Raw genomic sequence first — 27,829 nt, 5'->3', positions numbered from 1 at the left:
ATAACATCCCATCATAACATCAGTGACAATATTCGATTTATTGTAAAAGGATATCGCCCTGTAACGACATTAACAAGGCTAAAATACCGAAATATGAACAGGATTTTGCCAAATAAAATGAGACAGCTGCATCGTGACAATGTTTCGACAGCGTCAGAAAGTAGGGTAGAAATAAATAAGGATATTGGAATAGCAATAGTGAAAACTACTCATTTGTTCAATTACTTTAGTCGATAACATTGTAGCCGATGTCTATGGAATTAGAAGTTAACAAAGACTAAGTTGAGAGAGCTAAAGTCATGATTTGATTAATCAGAAACGCAATTGATATGAATAATGCTGAAACTGAATATAATGTCACTTCAACCGGTTAAGTGTCCAGATTAACTTTTAAAACATTTCTTACTTGCATTTGACGCTTAATTCTAATTAGAGAGCCTTTTCCTAGAACACAACATTTATATTTGTTTCTTTCAAGGTAAATCTCAACGTTTAAGAAATCTAGCCTCATAACTGCTCTACATCCTCTAGGGAAGAAAAGTGTTTGTCTATGGTGTTGAGAGTTTCTTGATCAATTTCTGCGGTGGTAACAAATTTGGGTAAAGAATAATCCAATTCTTTTGCTGGTACCGTCTCACTTTCAGCAGTTTGATTCTCAATAATTTCATTGTCTTTAAGATCTATCACGCAAGAGCCTTCGTCCAAATTGAAGAGTTGGGACTTCATCTCCAAGTACGACTTTAAATCCTCCTCACTTCGGGCTTTATTAATTTTATCCATAAGATCACTTATAGCTGATAACCTTTCCGTCCCCTTTCCCCTTTTTGAAGCTTTATTACCTTCATCATCAATTGATTCATTCATGTCACCATCTACAGAACTTCTCTCAAGCTTCTTTAATCCCTCATCTACAATTTCTTGTATTCTCGTTCTCAAACCATCACTTCTCATAGAGCTTGATCTTAGCTGCAATTTTAACCCAGGGATCATTGTCTCATTGCTTTCTGCTGGACTAGGATTAGACTCCGATGCAGAGGATACATCGGTATCCAACGTCTTCACAGCTAATACTTCTTCCAGTAAATCCACATTCTGCATGTATCGGTCAAAAGCTTCATTTTCCACTTCAACACTCCGTTCCTTGTATTCCTTTAACTTGGCAAATCTCCATTCGTTAATAGCTGCAGCATCCTGTAATCACAATGATATTACTTTCACACAACATACAGGTCACCAAAACTGTAATACACTTAAACCAAGCATTGTTAAGTATGGTAAACCTTTCTAGTCAATGGCTTCTTCGAACGAAGTGAAAGGTGTAAATTATTGAACTGAGCAAAACTATTAGAAAGTTGTCGAAGTGATGCAACTCTTCCTGCACTTCTGAAATAAAAGGCAAAATAAAATCCTCTGCTCAGGGGGAAATAGAAGAATTTGAAAGAAGCTTTAAGCGCTGATTGTATAATTGAATTAACAAGTCACTGGAAGTTCAAGAAAAGTACTGCATTAAGAAAGTGATAACATATAACCGGATAATGCAAAAAAGGAACACAAAATATTGAGCCATTCGTGTGAGGTAAAATATCAGAAAATTGTAAGCGCACTATTTAGTCCAGCCTGGCTTTCAAAAGAGGAAAAAAAGAGTAAAGAACTTACCTTTATTTTTCAAATAAATTAGACATTTCCAGTGAAGCACAACATGTTTAAAACATAAACTAAAAAAACTTATGCAATGCACGTGTAGGGTGCTGGTGCTTATAACTTACGTTGATTGAGGTGGTTCTAAGGGTTGGTGATCAAGTGGAGAGGTACCAGATGAGGGTGTCTTATCCCGAAACGTCGAATTAGCTTTTAACACTGCATTCAGCATAAGACATCAGAGTGAAGGATCAGGAGTGTAAAAATCTGTTAGGATCTTATATTATGGGAAATATGAAACTTATCATCAGAAAATTTCAATCTTGGGAATAGATTGATTGACAGAACAAACACTCATCTTTTTTTAATGATTTTCTTATTTCACTTCTTATTTTTACTGCTACTAGTAGGTAAACAATGTATACGTAACCAACTCCCCTCACTAATTCTTATTAAGGGTACAGCCCCACTAAAGCTGTGTAGTATGAACACATGTGAGTACTGGAATTGATACAGGAACAGAGGTACAATACAATTTCTAAACAAGGAAACACACAAAGGGGGTCAACTAGCACCTCAACAAGTTACACTGAAATTATCATAAGAACTCTGAACCCAACTGTAGATTTTCAGAACACGTGCATTTTTAAACATTATTTACATTCCTCCACCAAATCTGAATGTGGGTATACACATTGGCACAGGAACATGAAGAGAGATAGAAAAAAAAAAGGTTATTAACTTGCACGGCTACAAGTTACACTAAAATTATGATAAGAACTCTCAACACAACGTTTCGAGACAAAATTATGTATTATACAGAGAGATATCACAATTTTAGTTCTACCAAGATTGTTATCAGATAGAATGAAAGAGGAAGCCTTGAAAATGTTATAGGGGAATAACAGACACACTCGGCCAGGTATATTTTCATAATATTGGCTAGCTTTTGTGGCAAAGTTCCCTCAAGGTTATGAGAGACCAGTGTGTAAAAGAAAACCTCGAAAATGCTACAGTGGAATAGCAAATACCAGGATAGCTACTGAAGCAAAATTATAAGGTACAAGATATAAAAACTATATAATATAGATATAAAAATACAAGAAAAAAAAACTACGTATTAAAGATATAAAAATGTTTGAAACTTTAAAATTACAAGAAATTAAAGAGATTCATATTTTACAATTAGTAAAAAATAAATAAAGGAAAATCTGAGAGTATTGAAACTATATATTGAACAGAAACTTATGAACATAACAGTGAACATTGAAAAAAAAAACAGTGTGAAGTGTGAACAGACCTTAGGCCATTAAAAAAACAGTAAACCTAACAGATCAGCCTATTTAAGTAAATATAAAAATTGTTAGTATTATTATATTAAATTGGTTGTAATTATTAAAATCATATATTATTTATCTTTAATTGTTAAGCATACCCACATAAAAAGTCAAAATTATAAGATTACTCAAAGATAAGTTTATACCTTTTTTAAGGGCCTTAATACAAAACACGTTTTTAAACAAGTAATTTATTATGTTCTATTATATATAACATATACACACAATGGGTATATTACATAAATAATATAAGAAAATTGTAATTACTAATAGACATATTTAGGCCAACAATACATTAAGCCTACTAGCCTTTTAAAGACCTTATAACAAAAGAAATTTTCAAATATGCTTTTATGTCAAACTAGGCTTTCATGTAAGCCGGGTTAAGCCTTTAGAAAAGGCCTATGACAGGTAAATAGACCAGGCCCAAACCTTTTATTAAAAGGATGCCAAACTCAAGACTACCAAAACTTGGCCCAGTTCGGTCTACTTCCAACTCTAGTATTGTGTATAATGTGTGTAGCCATTACCCAATGACTACCAGTACCTAATACGGGTACAGGTACAGAGACCATTTAAGAGTATTCATGCTTCATAGCTATAAGGTAATCTTGCTTCAAAATTAAGAGGGCATTTATTGCTAACCATTCATGTGCAATTTTCTGATTCAGAAACTGAACTGTATCATGAATTGTAAAATGTATTATCCATAATAAAATAAAGATGCGTATACAGCTAACAAAGACATAAAAGCACAAAATTAGGGGCATTTTATCATTAAGAAACATACCAAAAGTAAAAACATATTTCTCAAAACACACATATAGTATAGTGGCATAATGAGATCAGAACTCATAGTAAAATATTGTGGAAAAAAAGAGAAACGCACAGAGCACAATAGGGGAACAAAAAAGAATAGAGCATAAAGAGGCAAGAGTCACATATGAAGAATGGGGTACCCTGGGTCTGATCAGTGGGAAACTAGGAAAGAACCAGCCAATTCCCTCTCTTTTCTACTAATTAGGGTTTTCAGCATCAAATCACACATGACCTGACTCAGTTGTGGTAGAATAATGCAATTCAGCCTCAAAACCATGATTCCTACGATTTAGCAGTGACTGAAGCACCAAAACAAGTCAGCATCCAATTTGCATCAACAGTCACTTGAATTATATTGTACAAATCATATTGTCAATTGCACAAATCATAATTGTATAATACGCAATTAATAAAAAAAACAAAGCCACAACCTACACAGACAATTTTGGTTGGATTGTGGTCCAATTTGGATGCAGGCCCAACACCAACGCCCATCCAAGAAAGAAAAAGACCAAGCCACTTTCCCCCATCAGCCACCCCATCCTCACTCCATTTTCTCTCAGAAAAAGGAAACCTATCAGTGGCTTCTAAAACCTAAACTAGGACAGAAAAAAACTTTTTTTTGGTAATCAGAGGGTATTAGAGGCTTCTATTTAGCACCCAACTAATTCACCTTCACAACTATATAACAATTAATAGGTAAAGTGGTCTCTCTAGTCATGACTCCTTGCCCATGCGGGGAATCGAACCCCAAATCTTGGTTAAGGAACCAAGAGCCATAGAGGTTGCCTCGCTCCAAACTGCAGACCACCTCTACCTCACTAGAAAACTACAAGGAAAATCAACGCCTCTTTGGCCACAAAATATCGCAAAAAGTGCCACAAAAGGCCAGTTACTCTCGACAACAGCTCTATGAGGAGTAGCAGGGTGTCACTCCACTCCATTAGCCTGCAGTGCTATCACACATGATTGACAACTACACCACTATCAAAGATTGATAATTAGCGTTAGAGACATCTTTCCAAACATAAGCTAAGTGTGCCAACGTGCATCAACGTTTTGGGGCTCACCACAACCGCAATTGCAGCCACTTTTGCCTACAATTTTGGCAATGTTGAGGATCATGGCAAAACCACAACAGCAATTTAATACCTTGGATACAGCACAAATAACATAAAAGTACAAAACTGAAGTCAGTTTTATAAATAACACTGAATTCATAGCTTAATGGCATGATCATTATTAATCTAAGGCGTGCATAACTATAACAAGTCAACAATAGCAAGAACTACAACAAAGAACCAAACGAAATAAAGAGTAAAGCAAATCAGAGGGGCTAAACAGCGGGGAAGTACTAAAACAGGGAAAAACAAAACCCTAATTTTTCTGAACTAAATGAAATGATAAGCAAACAACATATTCTTACCCCCTTAACTACAGTGCTTCTCGCCTTATTTAACAAATAGCTTAGAGGTGAGATCATAACATACAACAACAAAACGCAAAGTTAGAGCCCGTTAAATCAATATATTTATCATAGACAGCCAATGCAACACAGAGAGAGAGATAGTGACAATTTAGGGTAGCCAAGAAAAGCTAAAAAGTTTGCGTTGTGTGTATGTAATTAGAGAGAGAAATAGAACGGACCATGGATGTGGCAGGGATTTTGATTTCTAGAACAGCATCTCTTGCAACACTCATAGGGACACCTTGAACGAGCGACATTGCCACACTGTTTGCACTTGGGCTTGTTGTGGCCGCGTTGGGACTTGGGCGGAGTAGGGGCTACACCAACGCCTAGGGTTCCGGGTTTCGGCGTCACGTTGTTGTTGCTGTTGGGTGCCGCCATAGAATACGGTAACACCCACCTTCACCTTTCTTCTTCGCGCGAATTTGAAATTGAAAATGAAAATTGGAAGCCTGAAACAGAACTGAATAATAAAAAGTTAAAAACAAATGGCGAAGGGAACAAAGGGGAAGCTGAGGCACTTCTTATTTTTGGGAATGATTTCGGTTCTGGGCCACTCGCATCATTGGGCTTGCAAATTCTTCCTGCACCTCGTACCTTCTATTGCACCTATACTTCAGGTGAAAAGATATTTTATTTTAAAAGAATATATTAATACTTTTTGAATTTTGTAATTCGAAAATCTATTTTGAAATCTGTATTTTATATTATAACTTCTAATCAGAAATATCTTTTGGATTTTATAATTTGAAGTTTTTCTAAATTACTCATCTCAACATAAAAAAAAGCAATAGAATAAAACATATATTTGGTATTTTAAAAATATGAGTGTTAAAAGAAGTTATGGAGGAGCAGGAAGAAACAGCCCATTGGGCTTGATCCACTTCAAGTTTTCTACAGGGCACTTTTTTGGCAATTGCTTCCTGCAGCTAATAATTTTCAACCTGCACCCTATCACTAACATGAATGACTAAGTGTGGTGAAACAACCTTACAGAGTTAGTTGGTGCATCACCATCACCGTAAAGTTTACCCTTAAACTTTTATTACATTTCTCATTTATATAAAAATGTTAAAAACCTCATAATTTTTTCATACTTGCATTTAATTCCCCATTTTTTTTATCTATCTCTTCCTTTCCTTTTTAATTTTTGGCATCATTTATCACCCTGATAACATTTGATATTTTTATTTATGAGAGAAAAAATTATGTAATGTCATGTGACTGAGGATGACCTTTGACTTTCATTTTCATCACGTTAAATCTCCCACTTCCACTCATCCATGTCGGCAACTCAAGAAAACAATAATTATGTATCTCCCATATCCCATTTCATTTTATTTCCCTTAATCATGCTTAAATACGAATAATTTAGTTTTTATTTAGGATTTTAGGTTTAGTCTTTAGGATAATCCTCGTCACATTTTACTTTTTATTATTTTCTCAGATTTTTAAAAAAGCCTTTCTCTTTCAAAATTTAAAATATATGATTACTAAATTTAAATAACTAAAATATATTTTATTTTAAAAAATAATTTAAAGAACTAATAAAATCATTTCAAATTTTACGGACAAAATTGTAATTAAATTATTTTATTTAGTTGTTTAGAAAAAAATGTTTTATATCTTCTTACTATCATTACTGATATTATTATCATCATTATATCACCCGCCACTGTCAGTGACAACTCAAATTGTCTTATCCAACCAACTCATTTCAGATTCATTCTCTGAGTCTCTGTTTCCACAACCTCAGCATCATCAACATCATCATGGATGGTCTCATCAAGGGCTTGGTCGATGTTGCTCTCGGTGCCGCCGATCACAACGATCGCCAAGAAGAACGCGGTGAACGTTCCTGGGCCGACCTTGTCTCCGGCGATCAGGATCAGGTTTCCTATTCGACTATGTCAATTCAACATTCCCATTTTTCAACTTTTATTTTGTCAGGATCTCGTAATATCAAATTTCAATCTTTATTTTTGCAGGATCACCCTCCTCCTCAACATCACCGGCAGCAGCACCACCACCAGCAACAGACACAGTGGTCCAACTCACCCCAAAAGGTCACATTTCTTCATCTTTGTTCTCACCCCCCAAAAAATATGTAATCTTACTCGTTTGCTAATGTTATGATCGTTATAGGAAGAACGGCGAGAAGAGGATAGTCACAGTTACAGACCTTCCAACAGGCCTCATCTGGTGAATGTCAGTCACTTGTCCTCCATTCTTAAACACAATACCATACTCTTCTCATATGTAGACCCTTCATATAACTACACTTATTCTCTACCAGGAACAATACCGTCCTCAGCATGAGGAGAGCCAATCTCAAAATTTCAACACTGGCCACAAGGTAACTCCCTCCTCTCGTAGAAACTTTGCAATATTAACACTTTGAACATAGAAAGTTATGGCTTGCCTGTGTCTTAGCTTTAAAGTTTATGAATGATGTGTTTGAATATCTCAAGAGATCGTGCTAAATCTTTTAAATTTTAAAGATTGTGCTATCAGATTTGTTACATTTTGGTGCTGCATTGCTTGTGCTCGGTATGTAAAGAATTTAAGCTCTTATGGTCATTCCGTTGGCACTTGCTTTCATTCAGATCTATCTCTGTCTCTGGATACAGTTTCAGATTGTTGTTGGAGAAAGACCCTGGGAGATTTTTCTTCTTCTTCAAATAATAAGATAAATGTTCCACTGAATTGGGTAGTTGAGAATGTGACTTCATGAGAGAGAGTATGGTAGCATTGAACATGTTGAGAAAGTCTGGACAATAGATAGGCTTTGCCTTCTTTCCATGTGATGCCGTATACAATGCGAAGTATTTTTTTTTTTCTATTAAATTGAATTGAAATATTAAGGTGAGACTCGTTTTTTACTTTTTGCAGGTGGATGAAGATCAAGATGGATGGCAGACTGTTGGAAAACCTCCAAGGCGGACACACAAGGTTCTTCTTTTGAATTTTCATCAATATGTCTAATATAAAAGCTTATGTGGTTTTTCCATTGTTTTGAATCGTTTTAATTTGTATTTTGTTGATATTGTTGTTGGAGGTATTCTTCTTTGAATTTTCTACTGTATGTTAACTTTGTTACTGAATTTGTGACCTAACCAGTTCTGGATGTTTTATGCTTCATCCCTGTCTGAATCTGAATGACGGATCTTACTAAGTTGATGTAGGTTCCGAAGGAAAATTGGCAGAGCTACAAGCGACCTTCTGATGAACAAGAATACTCTAATGAGGCTGAAGTTGGTGCTAGTTTGGAGCCCTCAGAAGATGAACTTGCTGATCTAGCACGAGCTTGTGATAAACTCTGGGATCTTGATTTAAATCGGTTGATACCTGGCAAAGACTATGAAATCGACTGTGGTGAAGGGAAAAAGGCTTTCCAAAAGGAAGACATGGCACAGGGGAACTTGTTTACTTGGGTTAGTGATGATGTATTCAGAAAGCCTACATTTGCTCGTTTTCTCTCACTTTTAGATAATTACAATCCACATCAAGGATGTAAGGAAGTAGTCACATCTGAAGAGAGACAAGAGCAAGCTTCTTTCATAGAAGAAATCAGTAGAACAGCACCGATTAAATATATTTACAAGTATCTTGCATCCAAGGGAATTGCATCAGGGAGTTTCCAAGATTTCAAAAGAATGATGACCAATCTGTGGTTTGACCTTTATGGCCGTGGTGGCACCTCTGGCTCCTCTTCTTCTTTTGAACATGTTTTTGTTGGAGAAATCAAACAAAGTGACGAAGTTTCTGGCTTCCATAACTGGCTGCAGGTATGACCTCATATGTTTCTTCTGCCTGTTTTGTATATCTAATACCTGTTTATCTGTTCATATTCATGCCAAATTGAAGGTGCACCAATTTATAATATTGGAAGTCATATTTGGTGCTCCTTTCTGCAATTATTCTGACATTACCAGTTTCACTGACTAGCCAATATTGTATTATTGTGGATTCGTTTACTGTTGCACAGTTTAGTGTTATTCCTTGATGAATAACTTCAACAGTTGGAATTGCCAAGAATACTTTGCAATAGTCTTCTATAGTCAATAGTTTGCCCAATAACAAGTTGTAACTATAAATACTTACTCAGACCTGCCAATTTTTTTATTTTTTTTTTTGCCGATAATTAAGTTTTTTCTCTCTTGCTATTTGTGAAGTCATTAATCTGATAAGTAGATGAAGCCTGCAAGGATATTTTTTGTTTCTTTAATTTGTAATTTGAACTTGTAATTCTGTCACTTTTTCAATCTCACATGTTGATGTATTTTGGCAGTTTTACCTTGAAGAAGAAAAGGGGAAAGTTGATTATCAGGGCTATATTTTGCCCCGTCGACGGGGACAAATTGTGAGTAACTATTTGTTAAGCTTATTTTATTGGCAATAATCCAAGCAGAGAAATAGAAGTTTGGTGCACCAATCACATGAAAGTAATAAACTCATCATTAGGTAGACATCAAAGCATGTTGAAAATATTTTTCAACAGCAACTAGTATTTTTCCTAAAACAATGTAAGCCTTAATTCATTTTCTGTTTCATTACACAAAATCTTTTACTTAGCTCGATTATGTTGGCTTGTTGGTAAACATTTGTTATACTTTATGCTGTAACCCCCTCATTTTTAATGCTCTCTGCCATCATAACTTGCAGCCTGACTCGGAATCTCAGCTTCTGACTATTCAGTTTGAATGGAATGGTGTTCTGAAATCTTTATCAAGCACTTTGGTTGGAGTGAGCCCTGAATTTGAAATTGCTTTGTATACCCTGTGTTTCTATGTTGGTAGGGAGGATAACCACATTCAGCTCGGTCCATATGCAGTTAATATCAAGTGCTATCGTTTTGGCAATAAGATTGGATCTGTTTTCCCCATTGCAGATTCTTGAATTTTCAGTTTCCAGCAATGATAATATTTGTTCCCAATGAAATTGTTTGTTAGTATGAGAACTTACAGTTCATGGCTGTAAAGACACCAATACCAATTAGATCAAGTAGTACAAGGTAGCGGAATATTTACAGCAGTACATACTTTATTGTAGAACTATTTTATTTCCTTCAGCCCTTAACGATATGCTATTATGTGTTATTTATTAACATCTCAGATTCTGCTGGCTTGCGTAAGTTTAGAGGGGGATATATGCATGATACATTGAAATATCTAGAAAATTTTATTGGATACATGTATGAACTGGATATTTGCGTAAGATATCTCAATTTCCTAGATATTATGTCTTACGAAAATATCTAGAAAGATCTCTAGATATTTTTGAAAACTGTTCCACTTTACATTTTACACATAACTTCATGCTAAGTTCTGAAAATTCCAAGTTTTAATTCATTAGCTCACCCATGTACAGCAACAATCATTGCTAAGTTATTGGATTAGTAAATTGTGTAAAATCAAGTGTGATTAAATGAAGGATAAAGAGGTGTTGAAGCAGGTGTAGACGTATAGCAAATGGAGAACAAGAAGTATATAGTGTTTACCTCACCTCACTCGTAGCTAGTAATCAATGAGTGCAGCTTGTGCCACGATTTTGGGTATAGATAAAATAAGTATTGTCCATAAGAAAGAGCTTTTCGTATCACGACAATGAAATTAGGTTCTCTTGAAGAAAGAGACTGATTATACTGATCAAAAAGTTAGGTTCCACGTGTTCACAGCATTTGCCATTTAAATTTGAACTGAACTTATTAGCTTCATCACCAATCAGAATGGTTCCTACTTGCACATGCAAAAAATAAGAACTGAAATGCCTTCCTCTGAAAGTGAGAGATTCCCTTCCTTTTGGACAACTTCGGATAGAAATCTTGTGAAATCAGTGAATTTCACCACGAGGGATTTTAGAAAGCTGTCTTTTTTTCTTACTCCCTGAGAAGCTAGTGCTAAAAAAACAATCTTCAAATCAAACGTCGATGGCTTCTGTCATGTTATGTTAGATTTCCATATCTTAAAATGCTAACTTCTTACTAAGAATTAAGTCTAACTTGTTTGCATGTTCCTTTTCCCTTGGTCATTGATTAATCAATTTTTTTTCCATCTAATATTGTTTCAGTTGAGATATATAGGAAATGTGACAAACGTAAAGATAAGGTTCTATTTCCTCCACAAATTTTGTCGTATGAATTACGTGCGCACAGCTCATCTCAATAACCCTTCACAGCAGAGTACAAAATATCAAAAATCAAGCATTTTGGAAGATTCCGAATCATATTTCTGAAACAAGATCAACTTGCTCGATTTCCAAATCAAACTTGAATTCTTCCACGTTCCATCTGACGCCTACAATGTACATTTGTTAACCAAGTTCTTCCTCCTAACATGTAGTCCCAGTGCCCCACTAATAATATTTATTAAGAAATGGATCTTAAATCTAATTTAATTTTATAAATTTTTATAAAGTGAGATGTGTTTTTTCATATTATTTTTAGTTTATGTGAGATCTTGAACAATATTTTTTATTTGTATAGTTATTTTAAGCACGTACTGTTATTACTTATGGGAAATCTATCAGCAGTGTAAGATTTGTTTGGTTTTGATCTGGTAAGTGGGGATAGGGGAGGAGGAGGCATGGAACCTCACTACTCTTCACTTCCAAAAATCATTAGGAAAAAAACAGTGCAAGCTTTTGAATATTGCCAATACCTTATTAGCCAATTCTACACCCAATTCAGTGCGATCAACTTATGGACATAAAACATGAAGCAATTTGAAAATTGCCGAATATGTACCACAAAACATTGTTTTGTTCTGTTTCATCTGACACGGAACGTAGGAATCCATCAAAGTGCAACATATTAACAATGGAGAATCTCATGAGCATTTTAATTCTTCCTGTTAGGCGTCATATTTTGGACTTTTTATGAAGCCACAAAATTAAAAGTCCGTGGTAGGTCTTAGAAAAATTGTTACCAGATGACAAGTATTACATCTCATTCACTTTGAAAGGCTATACATAATTGGTCAACATTAAAATTCTATTAATGTCCATCACTCAAACACATGTTAAACTGAAATGATATGAAAAAATTGAGAATAGTTATCATAAACACGCGGAAAGAACGGTTCAAGACTAATGAAACCAAAGACTTCCTCTGAACCACATGTTTTCACAACAAAAGGAGCATTCAACATTTCTTATCCTGAACAAGGTGAAGCAGAACCAAGAAAATATTTGAATTATGAGACATTTTCATCCACGAAAACCCAGTTTGCAGGAAAAGGCATAGGACAGAAACCAGTGACAAGGGTGTTTGTCATATGGCAGAAATACAAAACTACACCAATTATCACACCAACCAATATGTCAATATAACATAAAAGGAAAATAAATAAATAATTAAACATTCTATTTACAGCGGGTATCAAAGAACAATGGTCCTTTCCAAGTACCTTGTGAATACAGTGTGTTTTATGTTGATAATAAAGGAAAATTAATGATGCTTGTTTGAATTTTTATTTTCTCTTCCTTTCTCTCTCTCTTATAGTCTGTATTATTTTATTTATTTATTTCTTATTAATTTTTTAAATTAAAATATGATTTTTTTAAATATATTACTTTATAAAATAATTATAAGAAAATTAATATAAAAATTAACACCATAAAAGAAAATTAACACTAACCCCTTAAAAATATTTAAAAAATCGTTCAACATGGCAACAAAAATAAACAATTAAGCATATCAATATTTTGACATAAAATTTGTTTCACCTTCCTACTTCATTGTTACCAAAAACAAGTAAGAAATTAAATACAAAACTTAATAAAAATAAGGAGATAACATTGAAATGATTACACAAACCCTCATACCAAAATACAATCGTATCTTTTTTTCAAGATTACATGTATTTACTATTCTTCAATTTGCTTCTATAAGCTCAAACCACTAAGCAGATTTGTAATGCATTCTGGTTAGGTTAGGTTGAAAAAATATAATTATTTTAAATATGATTTAAATTAAATCTTATCACTTAAAAGGTCGAATCATGTTACATGTGAATGACTTGTAATTATCATCTAATCTTTTATATTATTTATCATTATATTTTATCATAATTATTTACTATTTTGAATTCTGCTGTTGTGTGGTTGACACCATTGTTTTGGAATATCACTTCTTAATTGTGATTTTAGTGAAAAATGTGAAAGTTCTCATTGTATTACTATAAACAAGTAACTCAAGTCAATCTATTTTTATTGTACAATGATAAATATATAAAACATGGGAGAACAAATTATACTCAAATGAATCAACTTACTTAATTACAATAAAATTTATTTTAAAAAAATTATTCGAGAATTGAGTTGTCTTGTTTTAATTTAACACATGATAAGTCAATTTATGTGAGTCAGATTGACTCAATCTGATACCCCTAGTTACCATTCAAATATTTTGCCATTAAAATTATTATTAATTTAGCTCTAATTAGAAGTTCTTCCGAGACACACTTAATTAGCCTGCACTAATGGATTCCCAGCTTTAATTAACCCTTCTCTAGCGAAAATATAATCTCCTTAGGATATAAAATAAGAACCCCAAAGCTACATAATCATATCTTCTCACAATGTATCTTAAACACCAAATACTCTTTTTTTTTTTTTTTTTAATTTTCTAATTTCATCTACTACTTTATAAACCATCAATACTCTATACACTAAATTTATTATCAATCAACAAAGGAACACTCTTTTAATTCTTTTTACCAGACCTTTCCTATAATTTTATACATGCAATCTTATGCTTAATGTCTTCTAAAAATTCATGAGTGAAAAATCAAACAACGTGTTGGAGATCCTACATCGACTAGAGATTAGAGCCTTTTCATTGTATATAAGTGGGTGCAAACCTCAACCTCATTAGCCGGTTTTATGAGATTGAGTTAGGCTTAAAGTCCACTTCGTAATATGATATCATAGTCATTTCGAGTCTACGAGTGTTTGTGTTGGGCCTATCGTACCACCCACTATCGGACCGCTATCGGACCACCCATAATATATAGTCTCACACACGAGTTGGCATTCTCGGCGTGAGGGGTGTGTTGGAGATCCTACATCGACTAGAGATTAGAACTTTTTCATTGTATATAAGTGGGTGCAAACCTCAACCTCATGAGCCGATTTTATGGGGTTGAGTTAAGCTTAAAGTTCACTTCGTAATACAACGAAACGGTGACCAACCTAAGCTTTTATAATTTTGGAGTTTAAGCTTAAAATTTATAAATTAAAAAAGTACGTATGAAATAAATGTATATGTTTTTAGATCCTCCGCGTTAACGAGTCATACATAGTAAGGAAAAACCTAAATTACTAACATGAGGAGGCAAATACACCAAATATGGTCCAAACAGCACTCATATAAGGAAACACCTAATAAAAAAAACAGCTAAAAACTGGGGGTCATACGTTTTGAGTTAGATAAGATTGAAAGAGGTGGAAACACGTCAGCGAGGTTCAAACAGAACAGACTAGTTTTGATTTTTTGCACTTTTTCCACTTTTCAATTAGAGCCCACCAATGTTGTCGAGTTAAACTCCCCAGCTCGACTTCATTCTTATAAATACACCCACACAATCCTCAGCAGTTCCTACATATCCTTCAAAATATGGCTCTAACCCTTCGTTCTTCAATTTCTTTTATTAATCAGAAGGAAACCAAAATCCTTAAAACTTCTGATGATGTCCCTGCGATACTTAGTTTTGCAAAGCTTAAACCATCGTTTCGTCTCCGAGTGAAAAATTCCATGCAAGAGGCACACCACGCACGCGACAACAGCTTCAACTCTGAAGCAAGGAGAAACGAAAAATGGGAGAAGGTGCATGCTCCTTCGGTGGCTCATAGTCAGAGTGGTTCGAAGAGAGTACCTGTGTATGTGATGCTGCCACTAGACACTGTAACAATGGGAGGAAGCTTGAATAAACCCAGAGCAATGAATGCAAGTTTGATGGCCCTGAAGAGTGCAGGAGTGGAAGGCGTAATGGTGGATGCGTGGTGGGGTTTGGTGGAAAAGGACGGGCCTTTGAAGTACAACTGGGAACCCTATGCTGAGCTTGTGCAGATGGTACAAATGCATGGTTTGAAGCTTCAAGTTGTTATGTCTTTCCATCAGTGTGGGGGAAATGTTGGAGACACTTGCAGGTACCAGATTATTTGCTTTTATGTGTTGATTTTGAAAGTTCATTTTTTTTTATTTGCCCCTCCTAGTTGTAAATTTATGTTTTCAAATCAAGCAAGCGCGTAATCCTTTTTTAATTTATTTCAATTATTCCGTGCTGTGGAGAAACAGTGAGTGACAGGAAAGCAAAACATTTAAAGGTTAAATAAAAGGAAGCGCTACTGTTACATTTTCAAATCTGAACATGATATGAGCTAATTTAGTCTGTTACGGGGACCAAGGCCAAGTGTGACAATTATCTTTTTGTGTTGCATTTTATTTTTCAGCATTCCTCTACCACCATGGGTGCAGGAAGAAATCAGCAAGAACCCTGACCTGGTTTACACAGACAGATCAGGGAGGAGGAATCCTGAGTACATCTCATTAGGCTGTGATTCAGTTCCTATTCTAAGAGGAAGGACTCCCCTCCAAGTGTACGCCGACTACATGAGAAGCTTTCGTGACAGATTCCAAGATTACTTAGGCAGTGTTATCGTGGTAAGCAATTCAGTAACTAATGCTGCGAACTCTTGCACTTACAAATAGATACTGCTGATATAGAATACAGAATTAGCCGTATAATAAAATTATAAAATTGTGTTGCCATTCCTTAAAATGCGTGATCCATGTTCAACAATTTCGGAGTCAGGCAACATACAGAGATTTACAATTAAGTCGTGTTAGAAGTGTTAAGATTTGTTTCGAGGTTTTACGAGCACTTATAGAAAGAATGAAAAAAGATAAACCCCCTTAAATTAAAATTGCCCGAGTTAAAATTATTTTTTTGACTAGTTAAATGTTTCGCTTGAGGCAATTTTAACTTTATGAGAAAAGGTTTTTTCTTTCTTTCTTTTTCTGTTATAAATACTTACAGAGAAACTTATTCAAAGAGAGTCTGAGAATAACAACGGTGTAAACTTGAAAACATTTGGGGCCTATCCAGGTGGTTTTAGTTAATAGACGTAAAAAGGGGATCTTGGAACTTGATGTTTGATACGTTGCCATTTCCACGTATTTTTTCGCATCACTCTGCATTAAACGAAAATTGAATATATAAAATCAATATTTTTGCAGGAAATACAAGTTGGCATGGGTCCATGTGGAGAACTGAGATATCCATCATATCCAGAAACAAATGGAACTTGGAGGTTTCCCGGAATTGGAGAATTCCAATGTTATGACAAGGTATTTTAAATAGGCATTAATTTAAACTTCTTTTGTACATTAATCCAAAAGCATGATTTTGTTGGCAAGGTTTCGTAACCATTGGTCCCAATGAACTTATCACGAGGATATTACACTGAAGATAGAAAAATTTGAAAAATATCTAGGGACTAAAATGACTTGTTTGTCGTGCAGTATATGAAAGCCTCCTTGGCAGCAGCAGCCGAGGCCATTGGAAAGAAAGAATGGGGAGGAGGTGGACCCCATGACTCTGGCCAGTACAATCAATTTCCTGAGGATACTGGATTTTTCAAAAGGGAAGGGACATGGAACACTGAATATGGACGGTTCTTTCTAGAGTGGTACTCTGGCAAATTGCTAGAACATGGTGAGAAGATTCTCGTATCAGCCCAAGGAATATTCCATACATCAGGGGTCAAACTATCAGGGAAAGTTGCTGGAATCCATTGGCACTACAGAGCAAGGTCACACGCAGCTGAACTAACTGCTGGCTACTATAACACGCGGAATAACGATGGGTATATGCCCATAGCCAGAATGCTGGCAAAACATGGAGTTGTCTTCAATTTCACCTGCATGGAAATGAAAGACAGAGAGCAGCCTGACTTTGCTAACTGCTCACCTGAAGGGTTGGTTCGGCAGGTGAAGATGGCAACAACAACAGCTAGAGCAGAACTTGCTGGAGAAAACGCATTGGAGAGATATGATGCAGATGCATATGCTCAAGTTTTGTCAACAAGTAAATCGGAATCTAGCAACGGATTGGCAGCATTCACTTATCTAAGAATGAACAAGAGGTTGTTTGAAGGTGATAACTGGCGGCACCTAGTGGATTTTGTAAGAAGCATGTCTGAAGGTGGTAGGACAGAGAGACTTCCGGCATCTGATTCCCATGGGAGTGATCTTTATGTTGGGCACATCAAATCAACACAGGAGAAGCACACAAAAGAGGCTGTTCTTGTGTAAACGTATAAAATACCAAGCTCAGGCATCTTGGTGTATAGTTTAAAGCAACATAGTATATTTTTTATAGAAAAAGAAGAAAAATGAGAGAGAACTCTGGCATATACCATGCCAACACCTGAGATGATCGAGAACATATTATTTTATTTCATGCTAATATTTATAACTCCAACTACAAATGGAGAAAAATACTTAGTCTGCTTACGTTATAAACCCAATAATACTGATATTGTCTCTCTATGCTCTGTTTGTCACTTCTAATTTGATTAATTAATCCCCAGAAACACATCTACAAAAATTCACAAATGTCATTGGTTTCTCTCATTCTTTAACATCAGTATAAAGTAAGTAAATGTCAATGTCGAAAGAGAAAAATCTCCCAACATTATTTGAACATCACTGTTGTGTTTCAAGATTCAATCAATGACAACTTTGCTACAACAAAAATAACATTATGCCAAGAAGAAACCAGTAAAATAGCAAGAGGTGTATCAACAATTTTCTAACTATTCAGGAAACAATTTATAAATAGGCTTATCAACAATTTTGGAAGATATCAGATTAGTCCAAAGACAAATTCCTGTAAAGTTGAATTTACACGACATTACTTGGTGGAAATTTTGCACCTCTCTCTCTCTCTCCTGATTTTAGCAAATTTTAACAGGCATTGTGTATTTAAAGTTAATGACTTCAAACGGATTTATAAAAGGCAATGTCACGTGAAAATCTCACATCAGAGAATCCATCTCAGTCATAGTAAGTTAATAACTGCACCAACCAATGTGTAAAGGAGTTTGCTGTCTAAAACATTAATTAATCTAAGGTTTAAATAGAGTAATACATATTTTGTTGAGATTTAGATCCTGAGGATATGGTCCTCCTGAAAACAAAGAAAGCTTGTTTCTAATATAACTAACAATAAGAAATCCATGCAAAATAAATTTGCATCTCTTTCTCTCTTATACAACCGCAATAAAATAGAAAACATGAAACTAATAAGGAAAATAGTCGAAGCATTAGGTAAACAACCGAGTCAAACTATGAGTAAGCGAAGGGATTCAACAAAAATTATAAAACGAATGAATCCAGGCACTTTTTTTACCTGATTCTCTGAAATAGTAGAGATAGAGATGATTGAACAGCGTAATATATAAGGAAAGGTGCAGCTGTTTGTGCAGATTGAAGGATTGAGAAGCAACCCCAACCTAAACCACTAGATTACAAAATTGTTGGGGAAAATAGGTGAGTTTATAAGAGACAGAGCGTAATTACTGAAATTGAATTGAAAGAGATAGCTTAATCGAATCAAGAATGTGAGGAAGAGGAAGAGGGGGATGGAGGGTTTCCGCGGCGAAGATCTTCGATTAGGTGAGAGAGCTCTTTGCGAGACGATTCTCTACCAAACATGAAGCCATACCTGAGAGGAGAAAAGCGAGGAATGTGAGAAAAGTGATTATAACAGAATTAGGAGTGAGTAAGAATGAATTTGAATAGGATTACCAGAATGAAATGGCGGAGAACACGCCTGCAGTAGCAATGGTCTGAACCAGAGTAAGCTTCTTCTCCATTCAACCTTCTCTTTCCTTTTTCAGTTACCACACTTCACTCCACAATCTTCAGTTACCACACTCACACATCACTCCAATTCTATTACACCGTCCTTCAACCTGGGCCTTCAACATCGCCAGGCCCAACTCAGTATTATCCAATTTCAGAAGGCAATTTTAAAAACTTAGATTCTAAATTAGTCACTGAATAGTATTTAAAAATTATTTTACAAATTTTAACTAACGATAGAAATTATTATAAATATTAATAATTTTTAGTTTATAAAATAATATTTAATTTCATTCATATAATAATTAATTATTTTTTAAAAATTAATTAATATTTCATAATTTATTATAGTGGTATCTTACCCACGTACCCATCTTTTTTATTCTTAGTAATGTTTTTTTTTTACAAAAGTGAAAAGTAAGATTTGTCTACATCAATTCAAAATTTAATATAAATATATGCAAAATATTACAAAGGTTATTAATATTGATTGATGTTATATTTTGGTCAAGGGTTAATATATATTTCACATTAATAATATAATATCAAAATACATCATATTAATAATATATTAAAGAAATATTTTGACATCTTTTAAAATAAAATAAAAACACTTGTTTTCAATAACCTATGTTAATAAGATATAACATATTAGTACTGAAAGTTAAAAAATGACTAAAATATTAACATATTAAGTTATTAAATTGTGTTTTTTTGGTGATGTGAAAATATCACCATTTAAAGAAAAAAATATGAAAAATAATACTTTGTTACTCTAATTTTTTTCACACTCTCACCTCATAACAAAAAATAATATTATTTTATTTAAAATTTTATTTTTTTTAATTAAATATAATATTTATTATTAAAAGAAGTGTAAAATAGTATCAAAGAAAAAGACAAATGTCAAACAAACTTTAATTAAAAATAATATAGCTTGACATGTCCTTCTAAAATTATCCACTTAACAACCGTCTCTTAATATATTAATAAAAAATCTTTAAACTTATTTTTTTGAAGGCTATTGATTCCTTGACACCCATAAAAGAAATAGTGATCTTTGACACTTTCAAACAGTAAATACAATCACTTAACTATTTAATAAATTATTGTTAGTTTTATTTATTTATTTTTTAAATATTATCACTCTACACTATTATTCATTAAATACTTCTACATAGCAATTATCTTTTTAATAAAATAATAATAATATAGAGTTACAGAATGAATGTAAAAAAATAATAGTAATGTAAATATATTAGATTGAAAATAAATCTATTATATATCCTAAAATATTAATATTTTAACTATTTTTTCTTCAGATATTACGTCAGATTAATTTGTCATTTGTTTGACTTTGGAGGAAACTTATTAGAAACTTAGAAGACAATTGTTCTGAAAAGAATTTTGAACAAACTCGTAAGGAATTGCGACTATTACAGTGAAAGGTTTACGTTTTGAGCCTTGGTTTTGTGGTGAAGAGTGAGAATATTTGTGGGAGATCTTTTACCATGATCTTTTTTTCTTCTTGTTTTCTTTGAGAGGATGATCATGCATGACTTTAAATGGAGTGAAGGTAGGACCTTCAGTACAACAAAGCTAGTCAAAGCAAATTCCCTAGGTGGCATGCTTCTGTCATTTTGTTGATTCAGTTGCAACTTGCATGCATTATGTTTCTGCATTACTCATTATTTGGCTTTCTAGGTAGCATGGGGTTCTTATTTCCCCACCCATATAGCATGGGGATTCTTATTTATATATATTCTCTCTTTTCTGCCTTGCTACATAGGTCATCTTGCACATCTCTTATGTTATGTACCAATGCTCATATTAATAAAACTAGAGCAAATACATAATTATCTCTTTAAAAATATTGTGCCACATCCATTTAAGTATAGTACTAATATAGAAATATTCAGCTAACTTATGAACTTTTTTTACAAACTGAATATGTACCTATCTATGGATGGAAAGATGAAAGAGTTTGGACACTAAGCACATTCTGTAACTAAGCTTTCATGAACATTAATGACACATCAAACCAAAGATCACCATCTAAGAGATCAATAAATGGATTTTTGACCATCATAGGGTTATTTTTTTTGCTTTTTACCAAAACGGGGTCTGTTTAAAAGAAATTACAAATTTAGGCAAGTCGTGCCAATTCGGCACAACTTCATATGCACAAATCGTCCCAATTAGACACGACTATGCATGACTTTTGCCTTGTCAAACTGAAGTCGTGTCAACTTGGCACGACTTCTGCCACGTTATAATTTTTTTTTTAATTTTATTGGCACGACTTGCCTACATTTGTAATTTTTTTTAAAGAGATCCCATTTTAGTAAAAAGCAAAAAAAATAATCCCATCATGATCAAAAACTCTCAATAAATTCTCATTCTCGAAGAAATACAATATATTTATTTTATACTCTTAATTCTCGTATTGTTACAACATATCATCTTTGTATTGTTGCCGACCGGACTCTTCCCATCAAAAATCTAAAAACTTATTTTTTAAAGAACATTTTGTCCATCCAGTTACCTCTCTTAGTTCATCTCAATAGAAACAAAACAATATAAAGTTTGACGTTGAAAAAGTAAAGGGATCCAACCAAGGTGGGGTTTAGAAGATTGAAATGGTAATTATGGAGGAGCTTTTATAAAGAAGTTTGATGACAGTAAGGAAAATGGGAAAGGCATGTCCTACCTCTGCATTAATAATTCCTATCTCTCATCTTCCTATCAACTTCCTCCCACAAACATTTGCAGCCTACATCACAACAATGCTCACGTTTGCATCATCCTATTATGCCATAGATTTAATTTAATAACTTTACCGAACATGGTTTGTTTGTGGACTTACCCAAACCAAATTTCCCTACAACCTTTCAAGAACTAGACGGTCTTATAGTTAATCTAATATAATATTCTAACCATTCAAGTCAAAGTCGGTATGCCCCTTCAATACAAATTCATTTATTACACCTACTTTCTTTCTACAAGAAACCATTAATTTATTTTATTCATCTTCCCGGATCCCTAATCAAACTCAGAATAACAGGAATACAAATATTAATATATTCAAATTGATTACGACAGAACTTAAGTCATTAAGGCTCTAATTTTCTATTAATAAAAGTTAAATGGGTTTAGTTAGACAATGAAAATCCTCACTAGTTGCAGAAACGCCTACACCACTTACACCTGTTTTCAAAAGTGCATGTGTCATTCTACCGGAACAGACTTTTCACCTGTACACCGTGCGTTTCTTCTACTTTTCTTCATGAAATTAGAAGACACAAAGACAAAAAGAAATCTTGTTCTTTTTTTCTTTAAAGTACTATTATTTGATCTTAGAAAACATTTTCTGTTTTTTGTTTTATTATAATATATATTACCTGTTAAATTATTTTATTTTCTAATTTGACTTGGCTAAACAAATCATTTCAATTAGTCCTGCTATTGCTTGTGAGAATAAAGACCATCCACATCCTTATATTTTCTCTTATATTTTCTCTGAAGTAAAGAATAATTTTATTAATTGAAAATTTCGTACAATCAAGGTGTATTTAAGCCAATAGTTGAAAAAGCAAGAAATGACTTGGTTTTGTTTGAAATGGGCAAACGAACCAGAACCAAAAATACCCAAAATTGACTTTCAATATTGAGGAGAACATGTGGATGGTGGTAAATAAGAAGAGATGGTTAAAATAGTGAGTTTCCCAGGAGTTCTTGATCCTCCAAAAAAACAAAACTCACTATTTACTTTTTCTGACCAATTTAGACCGGGATGAGGAGGATTCAGCAATGTCCTGAGAAGAGTTTGAAGTTTCTGAATGTTGCAATGCTTGCTGCAAGGCTTCCACTATCTGACTCATGGATGGTCTATCTTCTGGATTCTTCTTCAAGCAACTATCCGCTAACTTGGCTATTTTGCGAGCTCCTTGGGGAGAATACTGGTTCCTGAGACGTGGATCCATTATCACCACGAACCTGCTGGTGTCAGCAGGGTACTGTTTGACCCAATCTAGAAGCTTTTGTTCTGCTGAGGGACGGTTTCTTTCCAGTGATCTTCTTCCTGTGAGGATCTCATACAGCACTACACCAAAACTCCACATGTCGCTCTGAACTTTCAGATGACCCGTTTCAATGTACTCTGGTGCAGCATACCCTTGTGTTCCAACCACCTAATAACCAAAGAATACAAAAATATAAATAAGGACAAATCATTGGTCATGAGTTCATAACTTTTGTTGTTGTAATGAACAGATAGGACAAGGTCTTCAAATACGGTGTGCGACGGCAATTTCGACTATTCCTTTTGAAGGTGTTCATGACCGCAGTTGTAGTCACATCAGTCTTATTATCCACAATATCAAATAACATAACAAAATGTGACTAGCATTACAAATTTAAAACCTTTGATACGATCATAGCCATGTTGCTAAAATCACATCTTAAGGGGTCAGCTAAGGTTAAATCACCAAACCAGCTTTAGTAGAGGTGTGCATAATGAGTGTATGCATGTTAAGTTCCCACAATTAGGTGCCTTGAAATATGAAAGAGGCATTAACTATCTGCAGTGAACTTACCGCAGTGGATACATGAGTCTGATCACCTTGTGGTCCTTCTCTAGCAAGACCAAAATCTGAGAGCTTTGGATGGAAATCCGCATCCAATAGAACATTTGAAGATTTGAAATCTCGGTAGATCACCTTCTCGACATAAAAATGAAAAGATTACCTCCAAAGACAGGAACTCAGATTTACGATTAAAGTTTACATGGGAAAATGCTAAATACAAAAATGGCATGTAACAAAGTTGAATGAAATGACAAGTATATCATCTCAACTTTTGGAAAGTATGGGACTTTTGAGGTACCTGAATTTCCAGTCCTTGATGGAGATAAGCTAATCCTTGAGCAGCACCAAGCATAATCTCCAATCTTGTTTTCCAAGGCATGCATGGTAAACTTTTATTGAATAGGTGATCCTCCAAGCTCCCGTTGGGCATGAACTCGTACACCAACAGTCGTTGGATTCCTCTTTCTCCATCCACGGAGCAGTACCCCAAAAGCTTAACCAAATTTGGGTGATTAACAATGCCAAGAAATTGAACTTCAGCAAGCCATTCTTTATGACCCTTTGTAACAAAAAAATAACAACCATAAGAATGGAGGTACATTAGAAACGTAGAAAACACATATTTTGATAATTCAGTGGCAAATAAAAAAACAAAAGCCAAGCACTTGCTGTGCTTCTGGATCATTTATGTCATACGCAGAAATAATTATCTGATTTTTTATGACATCAAACAGACAACAATGTAGTTGCAAATATCTCATAGCTATTTTTTTTATAGAAATATCTTACAACTATTCTTGTGCTCACTGCACCGAGCTGTAAAGAATTGTGCACTATCAGTTTTGGATCCCAAAGCATAAGATTTTTCCTTCAGGAGAACACGGTATGACAAACAATAAAACTATAACCCACCATCAATAAAATAAAGTTGACTAGGGTCAAACGTAACAGTTAACTATTGCAAGAAAAAGAGAGTAATAGTAATAATGATCATAGGAGCCAAATCTTTAAAGAAAAGCAACAGAAAAGAGAGAAATTGAGGAAGGAAAAAGAAGCATGTATACCTGGAAGCCACGCGTGTTGAGCCTTTTGATTGCTACTGGAAATGGATCACCCTGTCCATCGGAGGGTCTGATGGATCCTTTATACACACTCCCGAACCCCCCTTCTCCAATTTTGAGCGTCCTATTGAAACCTTGGGTAGCATCTCTGAGCTCTTGCAAAGTGAAAACTCTGAAGCTGTTCTCTTTCTCTCTGTACAAGTCCTTCACGCTCTTGGGCGAAGATAGGGAGCCGGTGGAGTTGGCGGCGCGGTTCACGGCGGGGTTTTTCTTCTTATGCAATTCGGGGGCGGATTTACACTTGTCTTTGAAGAAGAAACACTTCATCTTCTCACCATCAAACCAAGGAGAAGGGAAATGATCAGAAGAAGAAGAGGAAGAGATAATTAAGTTGATGACCCAGATGAGAAAATGGGACCTTGATTATATATGTGAATGGTGAATTATGATAAGGAACAAGAGATATGAAAAGGGAAAAAAGTTAGCTTCCGTGAAGTGAAAGAAATGTATTGAATGGGAACGATGAAGAAGAAGAAGGTATGAAAGTAATAAGAAAAACACATCCGCGTGGGGGAGAGAGAGACGATGACAGGAGTAAAGCGGGTTAACGACGTTGTGTGTGTGTGGAAGAAAGACCAAAAGACCAACAAAGAAAGACCTTTCAAAGGTTAAGGTGATTTTTTGTGTCTGTGTGTCTGATAGCTGGAATTAACAAGTACTTTTTTTTTTCTTGACTCACAAAAAATTGGGTCGTGTCTCATACCTTCCTTTGTCATGTCTATCTTTAATTTCGTAACTCACAAAATGTGTTCATTCTGTCCTTTTCTTCATGCCCAATATCACGGGCACAACCTTTGTATCTCTTTGACTGAAACTCTCAAACTAGGTTTGATATAACTAATCAACAAAAAAAAAATATACAATCTAAATTGAATTATACTTTTAATTTAGTTTGTTTAGTTCACAGTTTAAATAAAATTAGGTTGAGTTTATCATTAATTTGTTTGTGATTAAATATAATCTATTATCTGTGTAAAATCTTCACACATATAATGTATCAAAATATAAGAAAATTGTAAGTAAGATGTTTTTATTATATACTAGTAGGAGTTTCTCTCCCCAAATTATAAGTAAATTTTTTTTCATCCTTAATTCTGAATAACAAGACATGTTGCATGCATAAAGGTTGAATTGCAAATCGATATGTTATTTACAATGAGACATATAATTTAGTATTTGAAGCATGGAGTTTACTTTATGCTTTTAACAAAATATATTACAAATTTTGATTTACTGGTGAAAGATAGAGCAAAGAAAAAGATGTGCATTAAAAGTTTCTCTTTATAAAAGTTATTATTTTTTCTTTCTTGTCATGTTTTCCTAAATTTCTGTGTCTTCAAATTACCATGATTTATGATGTGATCTTTGAACTGCATAGGAAGAATGTGCGCAAGTTTCAAAATGCGATTATGAAAGAGATCAATGAATTTGTGTTGGAGACATCACCAACTTTCGCCAAATAATATTTTTATAACACTGAAAGTAACTCTAATAATCTCGTCCCTTATAATAAATAATATGTTTAATTACTGAATAATAATCTCATAGTTAACAACAATAATCTCATATATTTTAATAATCGCCTTCATAATTTTATATTGTTTATAAATCAATGTAAATAATCGTATAAATTAAAAGTTAAAAATACATTTTATTTAAGAATTATATTTAATTATTATTTAATAATCTCATATAAGTTAAGAGTTAACGTCAATAATCTTTTATCTTTTAAAACTTGACATCAATAATTTCATATTATTTAAAAATTGATGTTAATAATTTTATAGACTAAGAATTGACGTCAAAACACTTCTATTTTTCAAAAATTAAATTTCATTATTATTTAATGATTTTATATAACTTAAGAGTTAACGTGAATAATCTCATATCTTTTAAAAGTGGACATTAATAATTACCTTATATGGGTCGATGTAAATAATGTCAAAAGTTGACGATAGAGTACTTCTGTTCAAGAATTGTAAATTTTGTTTTGAAAGTAGTATTGTGGCCAGCAGTGACTTTAGCAGTATAAATCATGAACTATTTAATTCTTGAAAAAAAAATCTTTTATCGGTACCGTTGGAGAATCAATAATCAATACTTTCTGCTGCATAGTGCTATTATTTTGTTCTTTTTTTTCCTTTTCTTGTTTTCATTGGAGTGAATATGTTCTGCAAATTACAATCTATAATATAAATCTCATTATTTTACTATTATAAATTACTTGGATACTTTTTAGGGTCAATAATAGTGATAATAATTCGCTTTAAACTACAAAAGTTATATTCTCACTGTGAATGAGATTTAAAAACTAAATATATAATGAACTAAATAATGTTAATTTGTACAAGTAAAAACTACATTCATGTTATGTTTGACTTTTCAATTTTTTATTGGTCTGCTTTCACCTTTTATATTGGTAAACTCTTTTGGATTTTGAATTAGGTCAAACTGAATTTTGGATTATCGTCACTTTGGGAAAAGCCAAAGTTTAGAAGAAAAAAAGACCCTCATATAGTATTCTTTTATTGTTGATTATAAACAATTTATATTTTAAAATATTATGTTAACTCTTAGCATATATTAATTTTTAAAAAATATTCCACAAGAATATAGAATGATTAAATAATAACAAATATTGGTTGATATTTTTTTTTCACTTTTCAAGAATGTCATGCACCTAAAAGTAGTAAAAAGATGATGCTGTGTATTGATCCAATCAGACCAAGAATACAATTACTTTGGATCACTCTGTGTGAGAATTTATCTTGCTGCATGTTAAAAAAATACCTATCCAAACAAAAATAAGCAAAAATTTATATATATATATATATATATATATATATATATATATATGTGTGTGTGTGTGTTTTTTAATGGTAATAGATTGTAGATATTTAGGAATTTGGATACATCATACTCATATTCGTTAATAAGTAATGAAAAATACATCTACCTTTTACTTATCAATATAGTTGAACTAAACAATT

General features: G+C 33.6%; 4 protein-coding genes and 1 long non-coding RNA gene across 7 annotated transcripts; 2 read left to right on the top strand and 3 right to left on the bottom strand.

The window, feature by feature from the left end:
• Window positions 1–324: 324 nt before the first annotated feature.
• LOC137808145 (electron carrier/iron ion-binding protein) lies at window positions 325–5,764 on the bottom strand. 2 transcript variants are annotated; one of them, XM_068609108.2, is made up of 4 exons: window positions 5,442–5,764; window positions 1,767–1,857; window positions 1,281–1,383; window positions 325–1,191 (listed from the first exon to the last, which is right to left on the bottom strand). In XM_068609108.2, exons 1-4 carry the CDS (start codon window positions 5,641–5,643, stop codon window positions 508–510), a joined length of 1,080 nt encoding a protein of 359 aa, XP_068465209.2. In that variant the 5' UTR covers window positions 5,644–5,764; the 3' UTR covers window positions 325–507. The 2 variants fall into 2 exon arrangements, with proteins under 2 accessions (XP_068465209.2, XP_068465210.2); XM_068609109.2 differs by having other exon boundaries at window positions 1,281–1,380.
• A 1,136-nt stretch (window positions 5,765–6,900) lies between these two features.
• On the top strand, window positions 6,901–10,369 carry LOC137808144 (uncharacterized). Its single transcript, XM_068609107.1, has 8 exons — window positions 6,901–7,154; window positions 7,251–7,328; window positions 7,408–7,470; window positions 7,559–7,618; window positions 8,155–8,214; window positions 8,448–9,050; window positions 9,554–9,625; window positions 9,928–10,369. Exons 1-8 carry the CDS (start codon window positions 7,035–7,037, stop codon window positions 10,159–10,161), a joined length of 1,290 nt encoding a protein of 429 aa, XP_068465208.1. The 5' UTR covers window positions 6,901–7,034; the 3' UTR covers window positions 10,162–10,369.
• Window positions 10,370–14,518: 4,149 nt separating this feature from the next.
• Window positions 14,519–17,815, top strand: CT-BMY (chloroplast beta-amylase). Its single transcript, XM_068609105.2, has 4 exons — window positions 14,519–15,411; window positions 15,715–15,925; window positions 16,502–16,612; window positions 16,787–17,815. The coding sequence occupies exons 1-4, from the start codon at window positions 14,879–14,881 to the stop codon at window positions 17,576–17,578; spliced, it is 1,647 nt and encodes a 548-aa protein (XP_068465206.1). The 5' UTR covers window positions 14,519–14,878; the 3' UTR covers window positions 17,579–17,815.
• An 818-nt stretch (window positions 17,816–18,633) lies between these two features.
• On the bottom strand, window positions 18,634–19,224 carry LOC137808143 (uncharacterized). Its single transcript, XR_011080673.2, has 2 exons — window positions 19,076–19,224; window positions 18,634–18,992 (listed from the first exon to the last, which is right to left on the bottom strand). It is a non-coding gene; the product is annotated as an uncharacterized LOC137808143 (long non-coding RNA).
• A 3,400-nt stretch (window positions 19,225–22,624) lies between these two features.
• On the bottom strand, window positions 22,625–25,573 carry LOC137808142 (putative serine/threonine-protein kinase PBL19). 2 transcript variants are annotated; one of them, XM_068609106.1, is made up of 4 exons: window positions 24,783–25,573; window positions 24,017–24,277; window positions 23,728–23,850; window positions 22,625–23,322 (listed from the first exon to the last, which is right to left on the bottom strand). In XM_068609106.1, exons 1-4 carry the CDS (start codon window positions 25,104–25,106, stop codon window positions 22,894–22,896), a joined length of 1,137 nt encoding a protein of 378 aa, XP_068465207.1. In that variant the 5' UTR covers window positions 25,107–25,573; the 3' UTR covers window positions 22,625–22,893. The 2 variants fall into 2 exon arrangements, with proteins under 2 accessions (XP_068465207.1, XP_090155765.1); XM_090299639.1 differs by having other exon boundaries at window positions 23,728–23,878; window positions 24,783–25,449.
• Window positions 25,574–27,829: the final 2,256 nt, after the last annotated feature.

Source organism: Phaseolus vulgaris, chromosome 3 (assembly GCF_051622355.1).
Source record: "Phaseolus vulgaris cultivar YP4 chromosome 3, ASM5162235v1, whole genome shotgun sequence".
In the NCBI taxonomy this organism is placed as follows: Eukaryota; Viridiplantae; Streptophyta; class Magnoliopsida; order Fabales; family Fabaceae; genus Phaseolus; species Phaseolus vulgaris.
This window is presented reverse-complemented; position numbering and strand designations above follow the sequence as displayed.